This window comes from Mastigoproctus giganteus, chromosome 10 (assembly GCF_048544385.1).
Source record: "Mastigoproctus giganteus isolate SK-2022 chromosome 10, ASM4854438v1, whole genome shotgun sequence".
NCBI lineage: Eukaryota > Metazoa > Arthropoda > Arachnida > Uropygi > Thelyphonidae > Mastigoproctus > Mastigoproctus giganteus.
Genome location: NC_143584.1, coordinates 82,224,197 through 82,239,934, shown reverse-complemented (window position 1 = coordinate 82,239,934; position 15,738 = coordinate 82,224,197). Strand labels below are relative to the sequence as shown.

The window sequence follows — 15,738 nt, the reverse complement described above, 5'->3', positions numbered from 1 at the left end:
AAAGGAAGTAAGCAAACCCTTAGCCATAATTATGAGAGCTTCCTTGGACTCAGGGGAGGTACCCATAGACTGGAAATGTGCAAATGTGACCCCAATTCACAAAGGAGGATCAAAGGCTGACACAAGTAATTATAGACCTGTGAGCTTAACTTCTGTTCCAGGAAAATTAATGGAGGCACTGGTTAAAGAAGCACTGCAGGATCATTTAGACAATACTTCAGTTATAACGCAGACACAGCATGGTTTTGTTAAGGGGAAGTCTTGCCTGACCAACTTGACTGGATACTATGATGCAGTCACAAAAGAACTGGATGCAGGGAATAACTTTGATATTATATACTTGGATCTTAGAAAGGCTTTTGATACTGTTGCACATGGAAGACTGCTACACAAATTGGAGCAGTGTGACATTGGAGGCAAATTGCTGCTATGGATAAAGGGGTGGTTGAGGGGGAGAAGACAGAGAGTGGTAATCAATGGACACTGCTCATCGTGGACTGATGTTATTAATGGAGTCCCTCAGGGCTCAGTGTTGGGTCCATTATTGTTTTCTGTATTTATAAATGATATTGATGATGGTATATCGGGCTTAATGTCCAAGTTTGCAGACAATACAAAGGTTGGCACGGTTGTCAAGGACACTACTGACACTATGCTGCTGCAACAGGATCTGGAAAGGTTGAGCAGATGGGCTGAGAGGTGGCAAATGAAGTTTAACATTGACAAATGTAAAGTACTACACATGGGAAACAGCAACCCCAAAGCAACGTATCAACTCTGTGGTACTACACTGACAGTGGTAGAGAATGAAAGGGACTTGGGGGTGGTTGTGCAGGCAGATATGAAGTTCTCTGAGCAGTGCAGACGGGCTGCAAGAGTAGCTCATGGAGTATTGTCAATGATATACAGGAATTTTTCCAGCAGGGATAAGGAGGTGATTATTCCATTGTATAAGGCGATGGTCAGGCCACACCTAGAGTACTGTATACAGGTCTGGAGGCCTCATTTCAAGAAGGATGTAGAGCTGCTGGAACGAGTACAGAGAAGGGCAACAAGATTAGTGAATGGAACAAAGGGGTGCTCTTACGAAGAAAGGCTTAAGTTTTGCAAATTACAGTGTCTGGAGACTAGGCACCAGCGAGGTGATCTGATAGAGGTTTATAAAGCCTTGAATGGTTTAAGCATGCTCAATGCTGATGGGATTCTTCCTCTAGCTCAGAAAAATCACCTGAGAGGGCATAAATTCAAATTGAGGAAAGACAGATGTAGGATAGACGTGCGGAAATTTGCCTTTAGCCAGCGGGTGGTTGGTTGGTGGAACAGACTTCCATCCCTTGTGGTGGAGGTTGATAGCCTAAATAAGTTTAAGGCTCAGCTGGACAGGTATTTTGAACGAACAGAGGGGTGAAGTGGAAGTGGGTTTTTTTTTTTTTTTTTTTTTTTGGCTGATGCTGCATAAGCTTGCTTTCTTGCATCAAATGCCTCTACTAATGCTAATGCTAATGTACATAAGTGTACAATAGTCTGCAACCAATACAAGGTAATCTGTCATATTCAATAGTTTATATTTTTATAAAATTTATTTATTAATATTTTATTTATTTATTAGAAATTTAAGATGTTTAACCCTGTGTTAGCAATTTTATTGGGTTTTTAACTTTTTTTAGTGTTTTCCTTACCAGACTGAACATTTTTTTTGAGTGCTGCGCCTCTTTCCTATACACCCTGTTGTTTTTAATGCGCAAAATAACATAATGCAGAGATTTTTAACACATTATAGCAGAACTGACTGTTACTGGGTTGTTTATTATCAATGTTAATATTTAGATCCAAGTAATTAGCAATATGGTTACAAGAATTAGTCTTTTCCAAAGTTCCTGAGGATATAAAAGGCCAAAATGACATATCTAATTAGTAGTATGTCCTGTGGAAGGGGAATTTCAGACCAGTAGAGGTATAAATTAGCAACAATAGAAGAAGCTGGACTACCCATGGCTGTATCTTTAATTTGCTGATAAACCAAATTACCATCAAAGACAAAATTATTAAAAATACAAAAATTATCTAAATTATTCCTTTAAGTGACATTACACTTGATTGTATGTTTATCCTTCTGATATTTTCCAGAAGCACTATTTTTAAATTAGACAGGTTGATACTGATCAAAAGACTGAAAGTCAGAGGTGAGAATGTCTTCAATATTATTTGGTGTTTAACACCTACAAGAACAAGCAAATTGTTAAAAAAAAATTTTTTTCCAGCTAAATATGCATAGCTGTTTTTACGAGGGGGGTTGAACCTGAAGCTAACAAGTGTTTCATGAAATTTTGGGATAAAATATACAAAGATAAAATTTATTTGTTAATATTCAATTTTAATTTTGTAGTTATGGCTAGTAATTTTTTTTGATATTATGTAAGAGAGGGAAAAAAACAGGTTTGTAGGTATCGATTTAAGTTCTTTCTTTTTTAGGTATCTTCTATATAGGTTTACAAATTAAAGCATGTTAGAAGCTTTATCAGTCTGGGTAATAACAAAAATGTTCTGTAGTTCTTATAATTGTACTTCAATTTTCGTAAGATTATGATACTTAACCAGTTTATATGTTTTAGAATAATAATTTAAACAGATCCAAGAAAACAATATTAATCCAGAAATTTAATAACGAAGGCTTCAAACAGCAGTGTTGTTTTTATAAGCAAGAGATATACCAAAATCCTAAAAGGTCTTTATAGAGGTGTTTTCTAAAGGAGGTGAAGTTAAATTTAGGAGTTAACCTGAACTTAAAAACTGCAGGAAAGAATTTTCTTAAGTTCATGGTAGGACACAATATCCATATTCCCAGTAATGATTTGTCCACAGTTAAGATCAATAAGGATTGAAAATTTTGATGTTTGCAGATAAAATTATATGTAACCAAGGTATTAGGGTCTAGATTTGTGGTCACAGATTTATGATTACTGTTTGCTGATGCTATTGAGGCAGTATTAGGTAGATCGGAAAACGGCTAGCATGGGGGGGATACACGGATTAATAGATTAACAGTAGCCGCGTTAATCACTTTCACTTCTACAGTTTCACTGGTAGAAGTGAAAGTGATTCGTGCACTGCTTCTATTGAAATGAGCAGCAGCCTGGACAACAAGATACAGGGGATTTCAGAGACTGCTAGGAGTCATTACAGTACAAGTAAACACTGTTAGAGTGGCTAAGAATAGGAACAGGTGCATGTATATTTGCGTGTACACCAATGCTAGGAGTTTGATAAATAAATTTCATAAATTTGAGGTGTTGGTCAAAACATAAAAGGCAGATATCGTTGGGATATCAGAGACGTAGTGTCACACAAATATAGGGAATGCAGAATTGGAATTTGGGGAGTACAATGTTTACAGGGAGGGGAGGAGGGGTTATGCAATTAGTTAAGAAACACAAAATCCAAGGAAGTACAGCCAGTCGACATGGATGGACAGTGCAGCGTCGAGTCAGTTTGGTGTGACATAAGCACTGAGAAATCAAAATTGAGCAGGAGTGTGTTATAGGCCTAATGACTCTGATGAGCATAATAAACAACTGTACAGGGAAATAAGAGTGGACCAGTAAATCAGAGAGTTATGAGGGATTTTAATTTCCCAGATATTGACAGAAATCTGTGGGTTGGTCATGCACACACTAGCAAGGCTTTTGTGGATTTATTAGATGATTGTTTTCTACAGCAGCATATTCGGGAGGCAACAAGAGGGAGTAATACTCTTGATCTAATTATCAGTAGAGATTCTTCATCCATTAAGAATCTGCAGATAAAGGAACCACTAGGGGGCAGTGATCACTGTGGGCTGAAGTGAGATTTACTCAAAGAGGTAACTACCATTGGGGTAAAGGGAAGGGTTTTTGCTTTAGTAAAGGTGACTACAGTGGTGTCAGACAGTTTTTACATTCTGTACAGTGTGACCAACTGATGATGTTGCCAACAGCAAATTCAAAGTGGGAAGTATTCAAAGAATTAATCTTGGAAGCTACTAGGCTTTTCACACCAACTAAGAAATATTGTTCAAGGTTCAGGCCTAAATGGATGTGAGATGAACTAATGAGACATGTGGTAGACAATAAAAATGCATGGGATACTTATAAATTAATGGGTGACACGGAAGCCTATGATAGATGTAAGCTGGTCTGTAACCAAGTCACAAAGGAGGTTAGGCAGGCAAAGGCAGATTATGAGAAATCTTTGGCAAAGAAAAACAGCAAAAAATACTTTACTTATGTAAACTCTACAGGGAAGGGAATGAATCAGATTGGTCCACTGGATATAGATGGTTCAACTGTTGATGATCCTGCTCAGGTAGCTAACAAACTGAGTATGTTGCATCTACATTCACACATGAGTTATTCAGGGAGGAGAATGCTAGAGGTGAATTAAACTCTGGCAGTGAGCTAGAGGTGAATTAAACTCTGGCAGTGAGCTAGATGATTTTTTAATAACTGAGAGCAAAGTGGAGGAGAAATTGAAAATAAACATAAGAAAGGCACCTGGGGTGAATGGGATCTATCCAGTTATATTAAAGTAGGCAGCAAAGAAAGTAAGCAAACCCTTAGCCATAATTACGAGAGCTTCCTTGGACTCATGGGAGGTACTCATGGACTGGCGATGTGCAAATGTGACCCCAATTCACAAAGGAGGATCAAAGGGCGACACGTAATTACAGACATCTGTTAGTTTAACTTCTGTTCCTGAGAAATTAATGGAGGCACTGCAGGATCATCTAGACAAGACTTCAGTTATAGCTCGGACACAGCATGGTTTTGTTAAGGGGAAGCCTTGTCTGACCAATTTGATTGGATACTATGTGGTCACAAAGGAACTGGATGCAGGGAATAATTTTGATATCATATATTTGGATCCTAGAATGTCTTTTGATACTGTCACACATGGAAGACTGCGGCACAAATTGGAGCACTGTGGCATTGGAGGCAAATTGCTGCTACGGATAAGGAGATGGTTGAGTGGGAGAAGACAGAGTGGTGATCAGTGTTCACTGCTCTTCGGGGACTTTTTAGTTATTAGTGGAGTCCCACAGGGTTCAGTGTTGGGTTTACTGTGTTGTGTCTTCTGTATTTATTAATGATATTGGTGATGGTACATCAGGCTTAATGTCCAAGTTTGCAGACAATATGAAGGTTGGCAGGGTTGGTAATGACACTAATGACAGTATGCTGCTGCAACAGGATCTAGAACAGTTGAGCTGAGAGGTGGAAAGTGAAGTTTAACACTGACAAAAGTAAAGTACTGCATATGGGAAGCAGTACCCCAAGAGTAACGTATTAAGTGTGTGGTTACGTTGACAGTGGTAGAGAACGAAAAGGACCTGGGGGTAATTGTGCAGGCAGATATGAAGTTTTCTGGGCAGTGCAGACAGTCTGCAAGAGTAGCTCACAGTGTCTTGTCAATGATATACAGGAATTTTTCTAGCAGGGGAAAAGGAGGTGATTATCCCCTTGTATAAGGCAATGGTCAGCCCACACCTTGAGTACTGTATACAGGTCTGGAGGCCTCATTTTAAGAAGGATGTAGAGCTGCTAGAGAGAGAGTGTACGGAGAACGGCAACAAGATTGGTGAATGGAACAAAGGGTTGCTCTTACGAAGAAAGGCTTAAGTTTTGCAAATTACAGTGTCTGGAGACTAGGCACCTGCGAGGTGATCTAATTGAGGTGTATAAAGCCTTGAATGTTTTGAGCATGCTAAATGCTGATGGGATTCTTCCTCTTGCTCAGATTAATCACCTGAGGGAGCATAAATTCAAATTGAGTAAAGACATTTTTAGGATAGATGTGCAGAAGTTTGCCTTTAGCTAGCACATGGTTGATTGCTGGAACAAACTACCATCTGTAGTCGTAGAATTTGATAGCTTAAATAGGCAGAACTAGACAAACATTTGAAGCGAGTGGATGGGTGAAATTAGGGGTTGTTTTTTTTTTTTTTTTTTTGGCTGATGCTATATAAGCTTGCTTTCTTGCAATCATGTGCCTTTACTAATGCTAATTACATGCTAAGAAGCCAAAGGGCTTAGAAAATTTGTATCTGACTGATTTTTGTATTTTGACAATTTATGGGTAGTGAAAAATTAGATGAATTTGTACATTTATTAATATTAACAAAATCCATGAATTCAAATTGAAATTTCAATAGAAGAAGTTTTGTTAAAATTCAAAACCCACTATCCTTATGGTCTTAATAACAAATTTAATGATCAGATTATCTGTAATCATATATCTAATTTACCTGTATTTACAACAAATTTCAAATGGTCAAATACCTTATTAAGTCTCCTTCCAAAAGGTCTTACAAAAAATTTAAAGAGAAGGATAATAATAAATTGAAATTAGGTAATTTTTCTCTGGTACTTTAAGAATGGGATACCAATCCTATCAATGTATTATCAATTACAATCTACCTTTTTTTAAGAATTAAGTTTAGCATTCTGAAAGCTCTTTTTAGATTTATTTCTACCTTTCACTTCAGTCTGCACATTTTTCATCTCATTAATCACGTTTGTAATTTAAGCTTACATCTCAGCTGAGTAATTCAAAACAAGAATATTCTATTTTTCTCCTGAAATTTAAATTCCTGGACCTTATTAATATATGTATAAGTTCGTATAATTCTTTACTACCCACAGATTGTCAAAATAGAAAAATCAAAGTTAGATATAATTATTCTAAGCCTTTTGACTTAAACAACTCTCCTGTTTGAAGCCTTCCTTATGTGGATTAATACTGTCTTCACAGATCTTTTAAATCATTTTAAATCATAATTTTACTAAATTATGATTTAAACTTATTTTATCTTATTATAAAACTTATTTATAATTTTAAATCATATTTATATTTTAAATAATTTATTTTAAATTATCATAATTTAGTAAATTATGATTTATTCTTACATAATTCTTTTAAATCATAATTTTACTAAAATTAAACTTCAATTACAAAAAGTACAGAAACATTTTATTACGCAGGTTGATAAAGCTTCTGACAAACTATGCTTTAATTTTAAAATCTTCTATATAAGATACCTTAAAGAACTTCAGTCAAGTGATACCTACAAACCTGTTTTTTCCTCTCTTACTATTGTTACCAAAAATAAGAAATTTAAATTGAATATTAACATTTATAAATTTTTGTATATTTTATTCCAAAATTTCATAAAACACCTGTTAGCTTCAGGTTCATTACCTCTTGTACAAACGCTATGCACACTTGCTGGAAAACTCGGGAACAATTTCTTGAACCCATTATGAGTATTTTACCTAACAAAATTATTCTGCCTGTTTCTTTGGAGGTGTTATAAACACCAGGAATATTGAAGACATTCAAACTTTTAACTTCCATAGTTTTTCACCAGTATCAACCTGTCTAATTTAAAAATAGTTGTACACTTTTTTTTTTTTTTTTTTGTGGTTGGCTTATTGTATCCTAAGATAATCTTTCATACATTTTGACCTCTGCATTAGCACTAGGTGCCAGTATAATATAAATTTGTTATATATTGGCTCATAATCTATATTTAACATATTCAGAAAATTTTTATATGTAAATCCTTCCACCCCCCACCCCATCTCTTTTTTTTTTAAAACCTTATTTCATTGTCTGATTTATTTCTAAATCTCTTTTTTATATTTCTGTACAACTATATTTCAACTTTGGCATTAAATTTTTACTAACCATTTCCGACTTCTCTAGGTGTGTATATTTTGTAAATAGCATGCACTGAATGACATAGCATATGGGGCTACATATTATTATGTATGATGTTTTCTATACAATGTATGCAGTTTTTTTTGTTAGATGTCACTAGTTTGTTTTATATTTGGAAGTTTTCTTGTTTTCTTTTGTCAGATATCACTAGTTTACATTACAATTAACACGCTCACTATATATTTTGAAGTTCCTTGTTTTTTGTTACTCTTTGAACCTTTTCAATTTTGGTAAGTTCTCTTCTTGTTCTCTTTCCATATATATTTTACTATCTCTATAGCATTAACTGTAAACTATATGCCTAACACCCAGATAAATCATTTCTCCATTCTTTTACCTCTGTTTATTTTAGTTTCTATTAACATTAATCAAAATCTTTAACTAAATTTTTAATTTTTACTTATGCTTTATCTGTACTTTATTTGCATGTATTTTACATCAGAAATCGAGACAATATTGCCATTATTGCTTGCAATTTTCCAGTGGTTAACACCTTAGGACAATGTTGGAATTGTGAGTTGTACAATGTCCCTTCTTGATTAAATGTATTATATTAAATACACCCCCCCTTTTTTTTTTTTTTTTTTTTTTTTTTAACTCTCTTCTATCTTTTAACTATTTATACTTTTTCTTTTTCTCTCCCTTTATCATTTTTTTTTTCTTTGTGTGTATGTGTGGGCACACACACACACACACACACACACACACACACACACACACACACACACACACACACACACACACACACACACACACACACACACACACAAAGTTGCTTATGAGCCCACTGGTTGCATAATCCCCTCTAACATCATGTTTCTATTGGAAAACTGATTTTGATTTTTGGCACTTTTCTCAGAACAAATTACTTACCATAAACTACCTGTAAAAAAAAAAAAAAAAGGAAGAATTTATAGTTTCTAGCTGATATGATTTAACAGAGTATAACTTAGTTTACATCTGGTTAGATTACATGACTCATTATGTAAATAATATGGCTGCTAGTTTCAGGACTTGGTATCTTACATTTTTTCACTCAATATCTGCTTAGACAAAACACAGTATGCAAAAACTCTTTTGTCCCCTATTCCAGTATCTCTCTGCTTTACTTCATATTTAACTGACTGATTTTCCAATTATTGTCTTCATTTATTTAGTTAACATTTGATTTGCAGTTTATTTCCAACTGCTTTTCCTTTTTAATAATATTGGTTTCACATGTAAACACACTTAATGCTTCCAGGGCAGACATCTCATTAGACTTTTTCCAACTTTAAAAAGTGAGTGGAAAGTACTAATGTTCATTCTCACATCTATTAATGTAGTCCTTTTAACATATACTATTAAAATGAATTAAATATGTCACTCAAATATAAAATTTACATTCTAACAAAATTTGAGATTTACTTCTTTCTGCTATTTTGTTATCAGAAGAAATTTGCCATCCATTTAAATCTACTGCAGCATAATTGTTAAATGGAAACAATCAAGAAGCCAAATTCATAATCAACATTCTGAGTAAACTGCTATTTCTTTACAAGTTTTAATTCTCTGATTACCTACCTTCCTGCCTCAAAAGTAAACTTTGTGGGATCACTACCATATCTACGAAGAGCAGTTAATGGCCAGGCAATAAGTTTTAGGCGAGGATTAGCAATATCCCACAAATATATATTTTCATGAGTGACTTGAAGCAAGCATTCCCCAAATACATCAAGTTTAGGTGTTGGCATAAGATATACATGAAACTGCTCTGTGGAAAAATAAAAACAGTAAATTAAGCACACAAACAAGCAAAAAAAATAAACCAATAACTATCTATTACCTATACATATATGAAAGTAAAGAATAAACGTGGGGGGGGGGTGCAATAAATCTAAGTTCAAGATAAGCTGTCTCACACTACAGGTGACAATGGGTTTCTACTTTCAGCAGAGATATTATTTTCCTTTACTTTGTTTTAGTTGTTGTTGTTGTTTTTAGGAGCATTAGCAACTAAGGCCATATTGCTCCGGGATATGCGGTGGTCAGTCCCTGACCTTTCCGCATCCTCCGTATTTGGTGGTGACGGGCTCGAACCCCGGTCTAATCAAGAAGCGTGTGCTGCACACTGCTGCTCCTTCCCACCTGGCTACGGAGGCGCCTTGTTTTAGTTGTGGTATCATTAAGACCACAGACGTAAATGAATGAATGAGAGAAAACCAGTAGCACAAACTTCAGACTCAAATGTTGGTTGGCATAAGCACAAACTTTTTAAATACCATAAAAAATATAAATTTAAAATCCTTCACTAAATCTGCCTATGCAAATGTTTAGAAGAAAATCTAAACCTTTAGAATAACTGATAATCAAAGGTCTAAAAGGTGTTTAAAAGCAACATAGGAGACCCCTTAAATAAAAATACATGTATTACTTATGTTGTTGTTGGCCTGAAAGCCATAGAATTAAAGGCTGGTTTATATTAATTAATGTTTAATTAAAGTTTCCTTCCCACTTGCTCCAACCCATTAGGGCAGAGGTCCTCAACCAACAGCCGCAGACTGGACCCAGCCCGCCAGTTGATTTCATCTGGCTCGTGAAATTTATTCTATAGAAATCTTTTTTGGTTGCTACATATCGTATATAAGGATATTTTTAATCAAAATATAATGTAAATGCGTCCAAATATAATTTTGTAACATTGTTGCAACTCTGTGCACTTCCACTTGGCAGCAGTGTTTCTTGCGATGTCGGAAATCCCAACAGTGCGAGTGCCCAAGGCTATAAGTTAATAGCCTCGAGTATTTCCGGTGAACATGAGTTGTCAAAAAGTGAAATAGTAAAGTTAAAATAAGCGACTGTTAAAACAATTGCTAAACACTAATCTAAATATTAATCAAGTATTAGTGAAAGAACTGTATGAAATGCGTTCTTTGCAGTTTGCAATGTAAAGACGAGTACGCGTATTAATCTCTCTCCTGGTCAGCTATTCTCATTGACCATAGTCGCCGGGCCGCTGCACCGATTATCATGCGCAACAATTTATTAGTGCTATTTGTATAAATGCATATTATTTTTAACTTTATTTAACTAAATTTTTAATTTTAGCGAATCAAGATGTCAAGGAAAAGAAAAATTGATTCTTCAATGAACTTTGGTCGATTAATTATTTTTTTATAAGGGACAATAACCGATGTACCTGCCTTATATGTAAGGAAGCAGTTTCTGTGTTGAAAGAATATAATTTGAAATGGCATGATACGACAAAACATGCCTCACTTACGATAAACTTCAAGGAGAGTTGCGAAACAAGAAATTACAAGAGCTGAGCTTTGATTTCAAGAGGCAACAACAACAGATGACATGTTTCACTAATCAGAATTTAAATTTAATTAGAGCTAGTTTGCTAGCATCTCAAATCATTGCTGAAGAAGGGAGGGCTTTTACTGATGGCGAGTTTGTGAAAAGAGTGTGCCTATCAATTGCAGAAGAAATATGCCCTGATCAAGTTAAGAACTTCGCTGCTACAAGTTTATCAGAGTAAACTTTAGCAAGAAGAATCAAAGACTTGTCTGCTAATATTAAAGATCAGCTGAAACAAAAAGTTACAGATTTTATAAATTTTTCGATTGCAACTGATGAAAGTGAATATATTACCAACACAGCACAGTTACTCATTTACATAAGCGGTATAAATCAAAATTTTGAAGTCACAGAAGAACTGGCTGCACTTGAAAGCTTGAAGAATAGAACTTCTGGTGAAAACATTTTATAGCGTATCAAAAGTGTTTGAAGACCTGCGGCTTGATTGGGAATTGTTGACAGCAATTACGACCGATGGTGCAAAGAATATGGCTGGAAAAAATATTGGTTTCATCGGCCATGTTAATAAATATTTTGATTCCAAAAACATTGAAAGACCTATGCAATTTCATAGTGTTATTCACCAGCAATCATTGTGCGGTAAATTTTTGTCTTTGAACTGAATCATGTCGACTATAATTAGCATTGTGAATTTTATACACAAAAATGGCCTGAACCATCGTCAGTTTAAAATTTTCTTGGAGGAAATCGAAAGTGAATATGGTGATTTGTTGTATCATACGGAGGTGCTATGGTTGAGTCGTGGTAATGTGTTAAAAAGATTTTTTCAACTCAGAACTGAAATAGACATATTCATGAACGAAAAATTAAAACCAGTCCCAGAATTAAGACTCTAAATGGTTATGGGTACTTGCATTTTTAAAAGATATTTGTGAACATTTGAATACATTGAATAAAACACTTCAAAGTGGCAATCTACTTGTAAATGACTTGTTCTACAATATTAAAGCATTTCAGACAAAATTAGAATTATTTAAAAATCAAATTGAACAAAATAATTTTTCCCAATTTTTGTGTTGTGAAAGTTTATGTAATAATATGCCCAACTGCGAATTTTCTGCCGACAATTTTGTCCGAAATCTTGAATTATTGATGGAAGCATTTGTTGATTTCGAAAACAATAGAAAATTATTTACATTATTTCAGAATCCATTTGATGGAAATGTTTCCCAAATAGATAAAGATCTACAATTAGAAATTATAGATCTTCAAAGTAACGATAACCTGAAAACATTGAAAAATGAAACATTAATTAACTTTTATAAAACTTTGACAGAAAATGAATTTCCAGAATTAAAAAAATTAGCAAGAAGAATAATTTCTATTTTTGGTAGCACTTACCTATGTGAACAAACATATTCAAAAATGAAATACAGTATATAAAATCCAAACATCAATCAAGAATGACAGATGAACATTTGCAATACTTTAAGATTGGGAACTTCTACTATTAAACCTAACATTTCAATTATTGCTAAATCAAAACTACAAACATCTCATTGATTTGCTATTTCTGTAATATCAAATGTGATTTTTAATATGACAATGTCTTTATCAATAAATATCCCTTATTTATAATTTTTTTAATAGTTTTTCTATCTTGTACACCTCGTCGTTTGACCTGGTGAAGTCGCTAAAATTGTGTTTTTTGGTTTAGCGTTTTCAGCTGTCAAAATTGCACTGACTCTGGCCTGCCATTTGTTATGAATTTTCTATGTGGCCCTCTGATGAAAAAGGTTGGGGACCCCTGCATTAGGGGATAACTGAAATCATAATAAGAAGGTCATACTTTTGTCTATCCGCTTCCCTCATCATAATCTTCACCATCTTCTGGTCTATAGATTACTCCCACTCTCGTGCTTTCAACTAACTCGCACCACACACCGATATGTAGCTTCTGACTCTGCAAAGACTTTTGCTGCACTCGGGCTACTTTTGGTAAGAAGCATGAACTCACCATTCCTTTTATATTCTCCATCTTTCCTAAATACAGTATATATTGTAAAACTTATCATCCCCTATTTCTGAGTGACACCACATTTCTGCTAGCTCTATTATGTTAGCACATTAGTTGTCCTAACCAGGAATTTGAATTCAGTCATTTTATTTATTACACTCTTGACATTACATTATATACAATTGAGATTAAATGTTCATGTATATTTTACTACTCTGACACACACCCTTCAAATTATTTAAGCTTGCTTCCCTTGAATTTAGTTTCCCATTAATTTTAAATGTTGCTACCCTCAGAACATCTTGCCAATATTGGCTGTTGTGGCAACAAAAAAGAACTTCTGAGATGCATACAAGCAGTACATTAACCCATATCATCAGATAAATGTCTATCTATATTACCCCTATCTGCAGCCACCCAACTAACGATTTCCCTGAACCCTTAACATATCATTGGTGATGCTAACAAAAACTTTTGCGCCACTTTTATTCAAATTTATTCCATCTCTACAAGAAAGATTTCTTCTACCTATAAGTTTGGCCATGCTGATAAAAATGTCCTCCCAGAAGCCCTTGGGAGAGGAAATTTTTTGAGATAATCACTAGGCTTTCAGTATATAACCCTCCTATCATAATCTCCATATTTCCAGGTGACAACTCATTTCTGCTAGTCATTATGTCAGCATTTGATATCCTAACCATAAGTTTTAATTTGCTCATTTTATTAATGACACTCCTGACATTACTGTATACACAGTTGAGAGTAATTATTCTTATAAATTTTACTACTCTGACACATAACTAAGTTATTTAAGCTTGTTTCTCTTGTTTCTTGTCCATTTGAAACACACCACTACCCTGAGAATGTCTTGCCAATATCAGCTGTTATTTTATCAACAAAAATGAACTTTAGAGATGTCTACAAGCATTACATTGACTCATACTGCCCAAAAACCTTGCACAATCCCGCAAGCCTTGGGTCAATCCACAAGACTTTCAACATAAGCCATCCTGTCATGGCTGGGAGACATATACATTCTGATTAACTTGTGACATTTTTACAGCATGGTCCTACATTTATCCAACAAATCGTTAGGGCATAATACCATTAGTCCCTACATGAATAATAATGCTCTCCTTATCCCCCCCCCTCAGAATCTGACAAACTTATCTCACTCACTAAGGTACCACAAATAGTTAAACTAATGGAAGAAACTTATTTGTGAAAAGATGCAAACCTAACAAAAATTCACTACAGTGAGGCCTCGTTCCACGAACCAGTTCGTGGTATGAAATGCGATTTCCCATAGTATCCTATGGAAAATAAATTAATTGATACCAGATCCTCCACAAAAAAAAAGGCCACCATTTACATACATTATTTATTCTTCTTCATGGTTACAGGTTCTTCATGTTCTTCTGCCTGTTTCTGCTTTTTAGCATTGAAGAATCTATCCAGTGTTGACTGCATTTCTCTCTTTTTAAGGAAGTTCCTGAAGTAGTGAAGCGCTATGTCACTGTAGAGGTCTCCCACTCTGTTCACTTCAGCTGTGTTGGAGTGCCACTCCAACACCCTGTTGTGAAGCTTCTTGCAGTCCTAAAGAATCTCCTTGATAGTAGCTGAAGGCATTGGACCTTTGGTGATGTTTTCTTCTTTCTCCTCCTCTGAGGAAACCTTTTTTTTTCCATTTCCCCAACCTGATGTTTATGCAGCTCCTTCAGTTCTTCCGTGGTCAGCTGCACTTCATGCTCCACTATTAACTCCTCCTCATCTTCTTCCACTTCCAAGTCCAGGTCCTTAGCTGCTGCCACAATGTCCTTCATGACTTTGGCTCCATTATCAAGTTCTCCTTGAACACAGGCTGGCCACAGGTTTCTCCAGGCAGAGTTCAGGTTACTGACTAACACATCACGCCAAGCTTTTTCTATGAGTTTAATGTCGTGCACAATGTTAAATTCTTCCTTCCAAAATTTCCTCAATGTCACGAAGCTGGAAGCATGGCAACTTCAAAGTACCTGGTGAAAAGTGCTTTGTGTAGAGCTTCTTGAAATGTGCTATGACATTCTGGTCCATTGGCTGAATTACAGGTGTAGTGCTGGGAGGTAAGAAAACAATCTTCAGGAAGCTGAACTCCAATTTCAGGGCATCTTCTAAATCAGGTGGGTGGCCAGGTGCATTATCCATGATGAGGACAGCCTTCAGTGGCAAGTTCTTTTCCTCCAGGTATTTCTTCACTGTAGGTGAAAAGACGCTTAGTAACCCAAGCTTTTGGATTAGATTTCCAGTAGACTCCAAGTTTACCTTTGACAACTGAGTGCTTCTTAAATGCTCTTGGTGTTTCAGAATGATACACCAAGAGAGGCTTTATCTTCAGATCACCGCTAGCATTGGCAGCAAAGAGGGTCAGCCTGTCCTTTATAGGCTTGTGGCCTGGCAGAGCTTGTTCTTCCTTTGTGATGTAGATTTTACTGGGCATTTTTTTTCCAGAAAATGCCCAGTTTCATCACAGTTGAAGACCTGTTGTGGTAGACATCATTCATCATTCATGAGCTTCTGAAATTTCTTGGCAAATTTATCAGCGGCTTCTTTATCAGCACTTGCTGCTTCCCCATACCTTATGACACTGTGAATGCCAGTCCTCCCCTTAAACTTCTCAAACCACC

The 15,738-nt window shown here is 35.4% G+C and overlaps 1 protein-coding gene across 3 annotated transcripts in view; it reads right to left on the bottom strand.

Annotated features, from left to right (window-relative positions):
* LOC150079120 (docking protein 5-like) overlaps nucleotides 1–15,738 on the bottom strand; it is a 453,516-nt gene that overhangs the window by 37,144 nt on the left and 400,634 nt on the right. For all 3 annotated transcript variants that reach the window (XM_090384139.1, XM_090384138.1, XM_090384140.1), the window contains one exon: nucleotides 9,319–9,508. In XM_090384139.1, coding sequence (XP_090240265.1) covers nucleotides 9,319–9,508 — 190 coding nt within the window. The remainder of the gene's footprint in view (nucleotides 1–9,318; nucleotides 9,509–15,738) is intronic.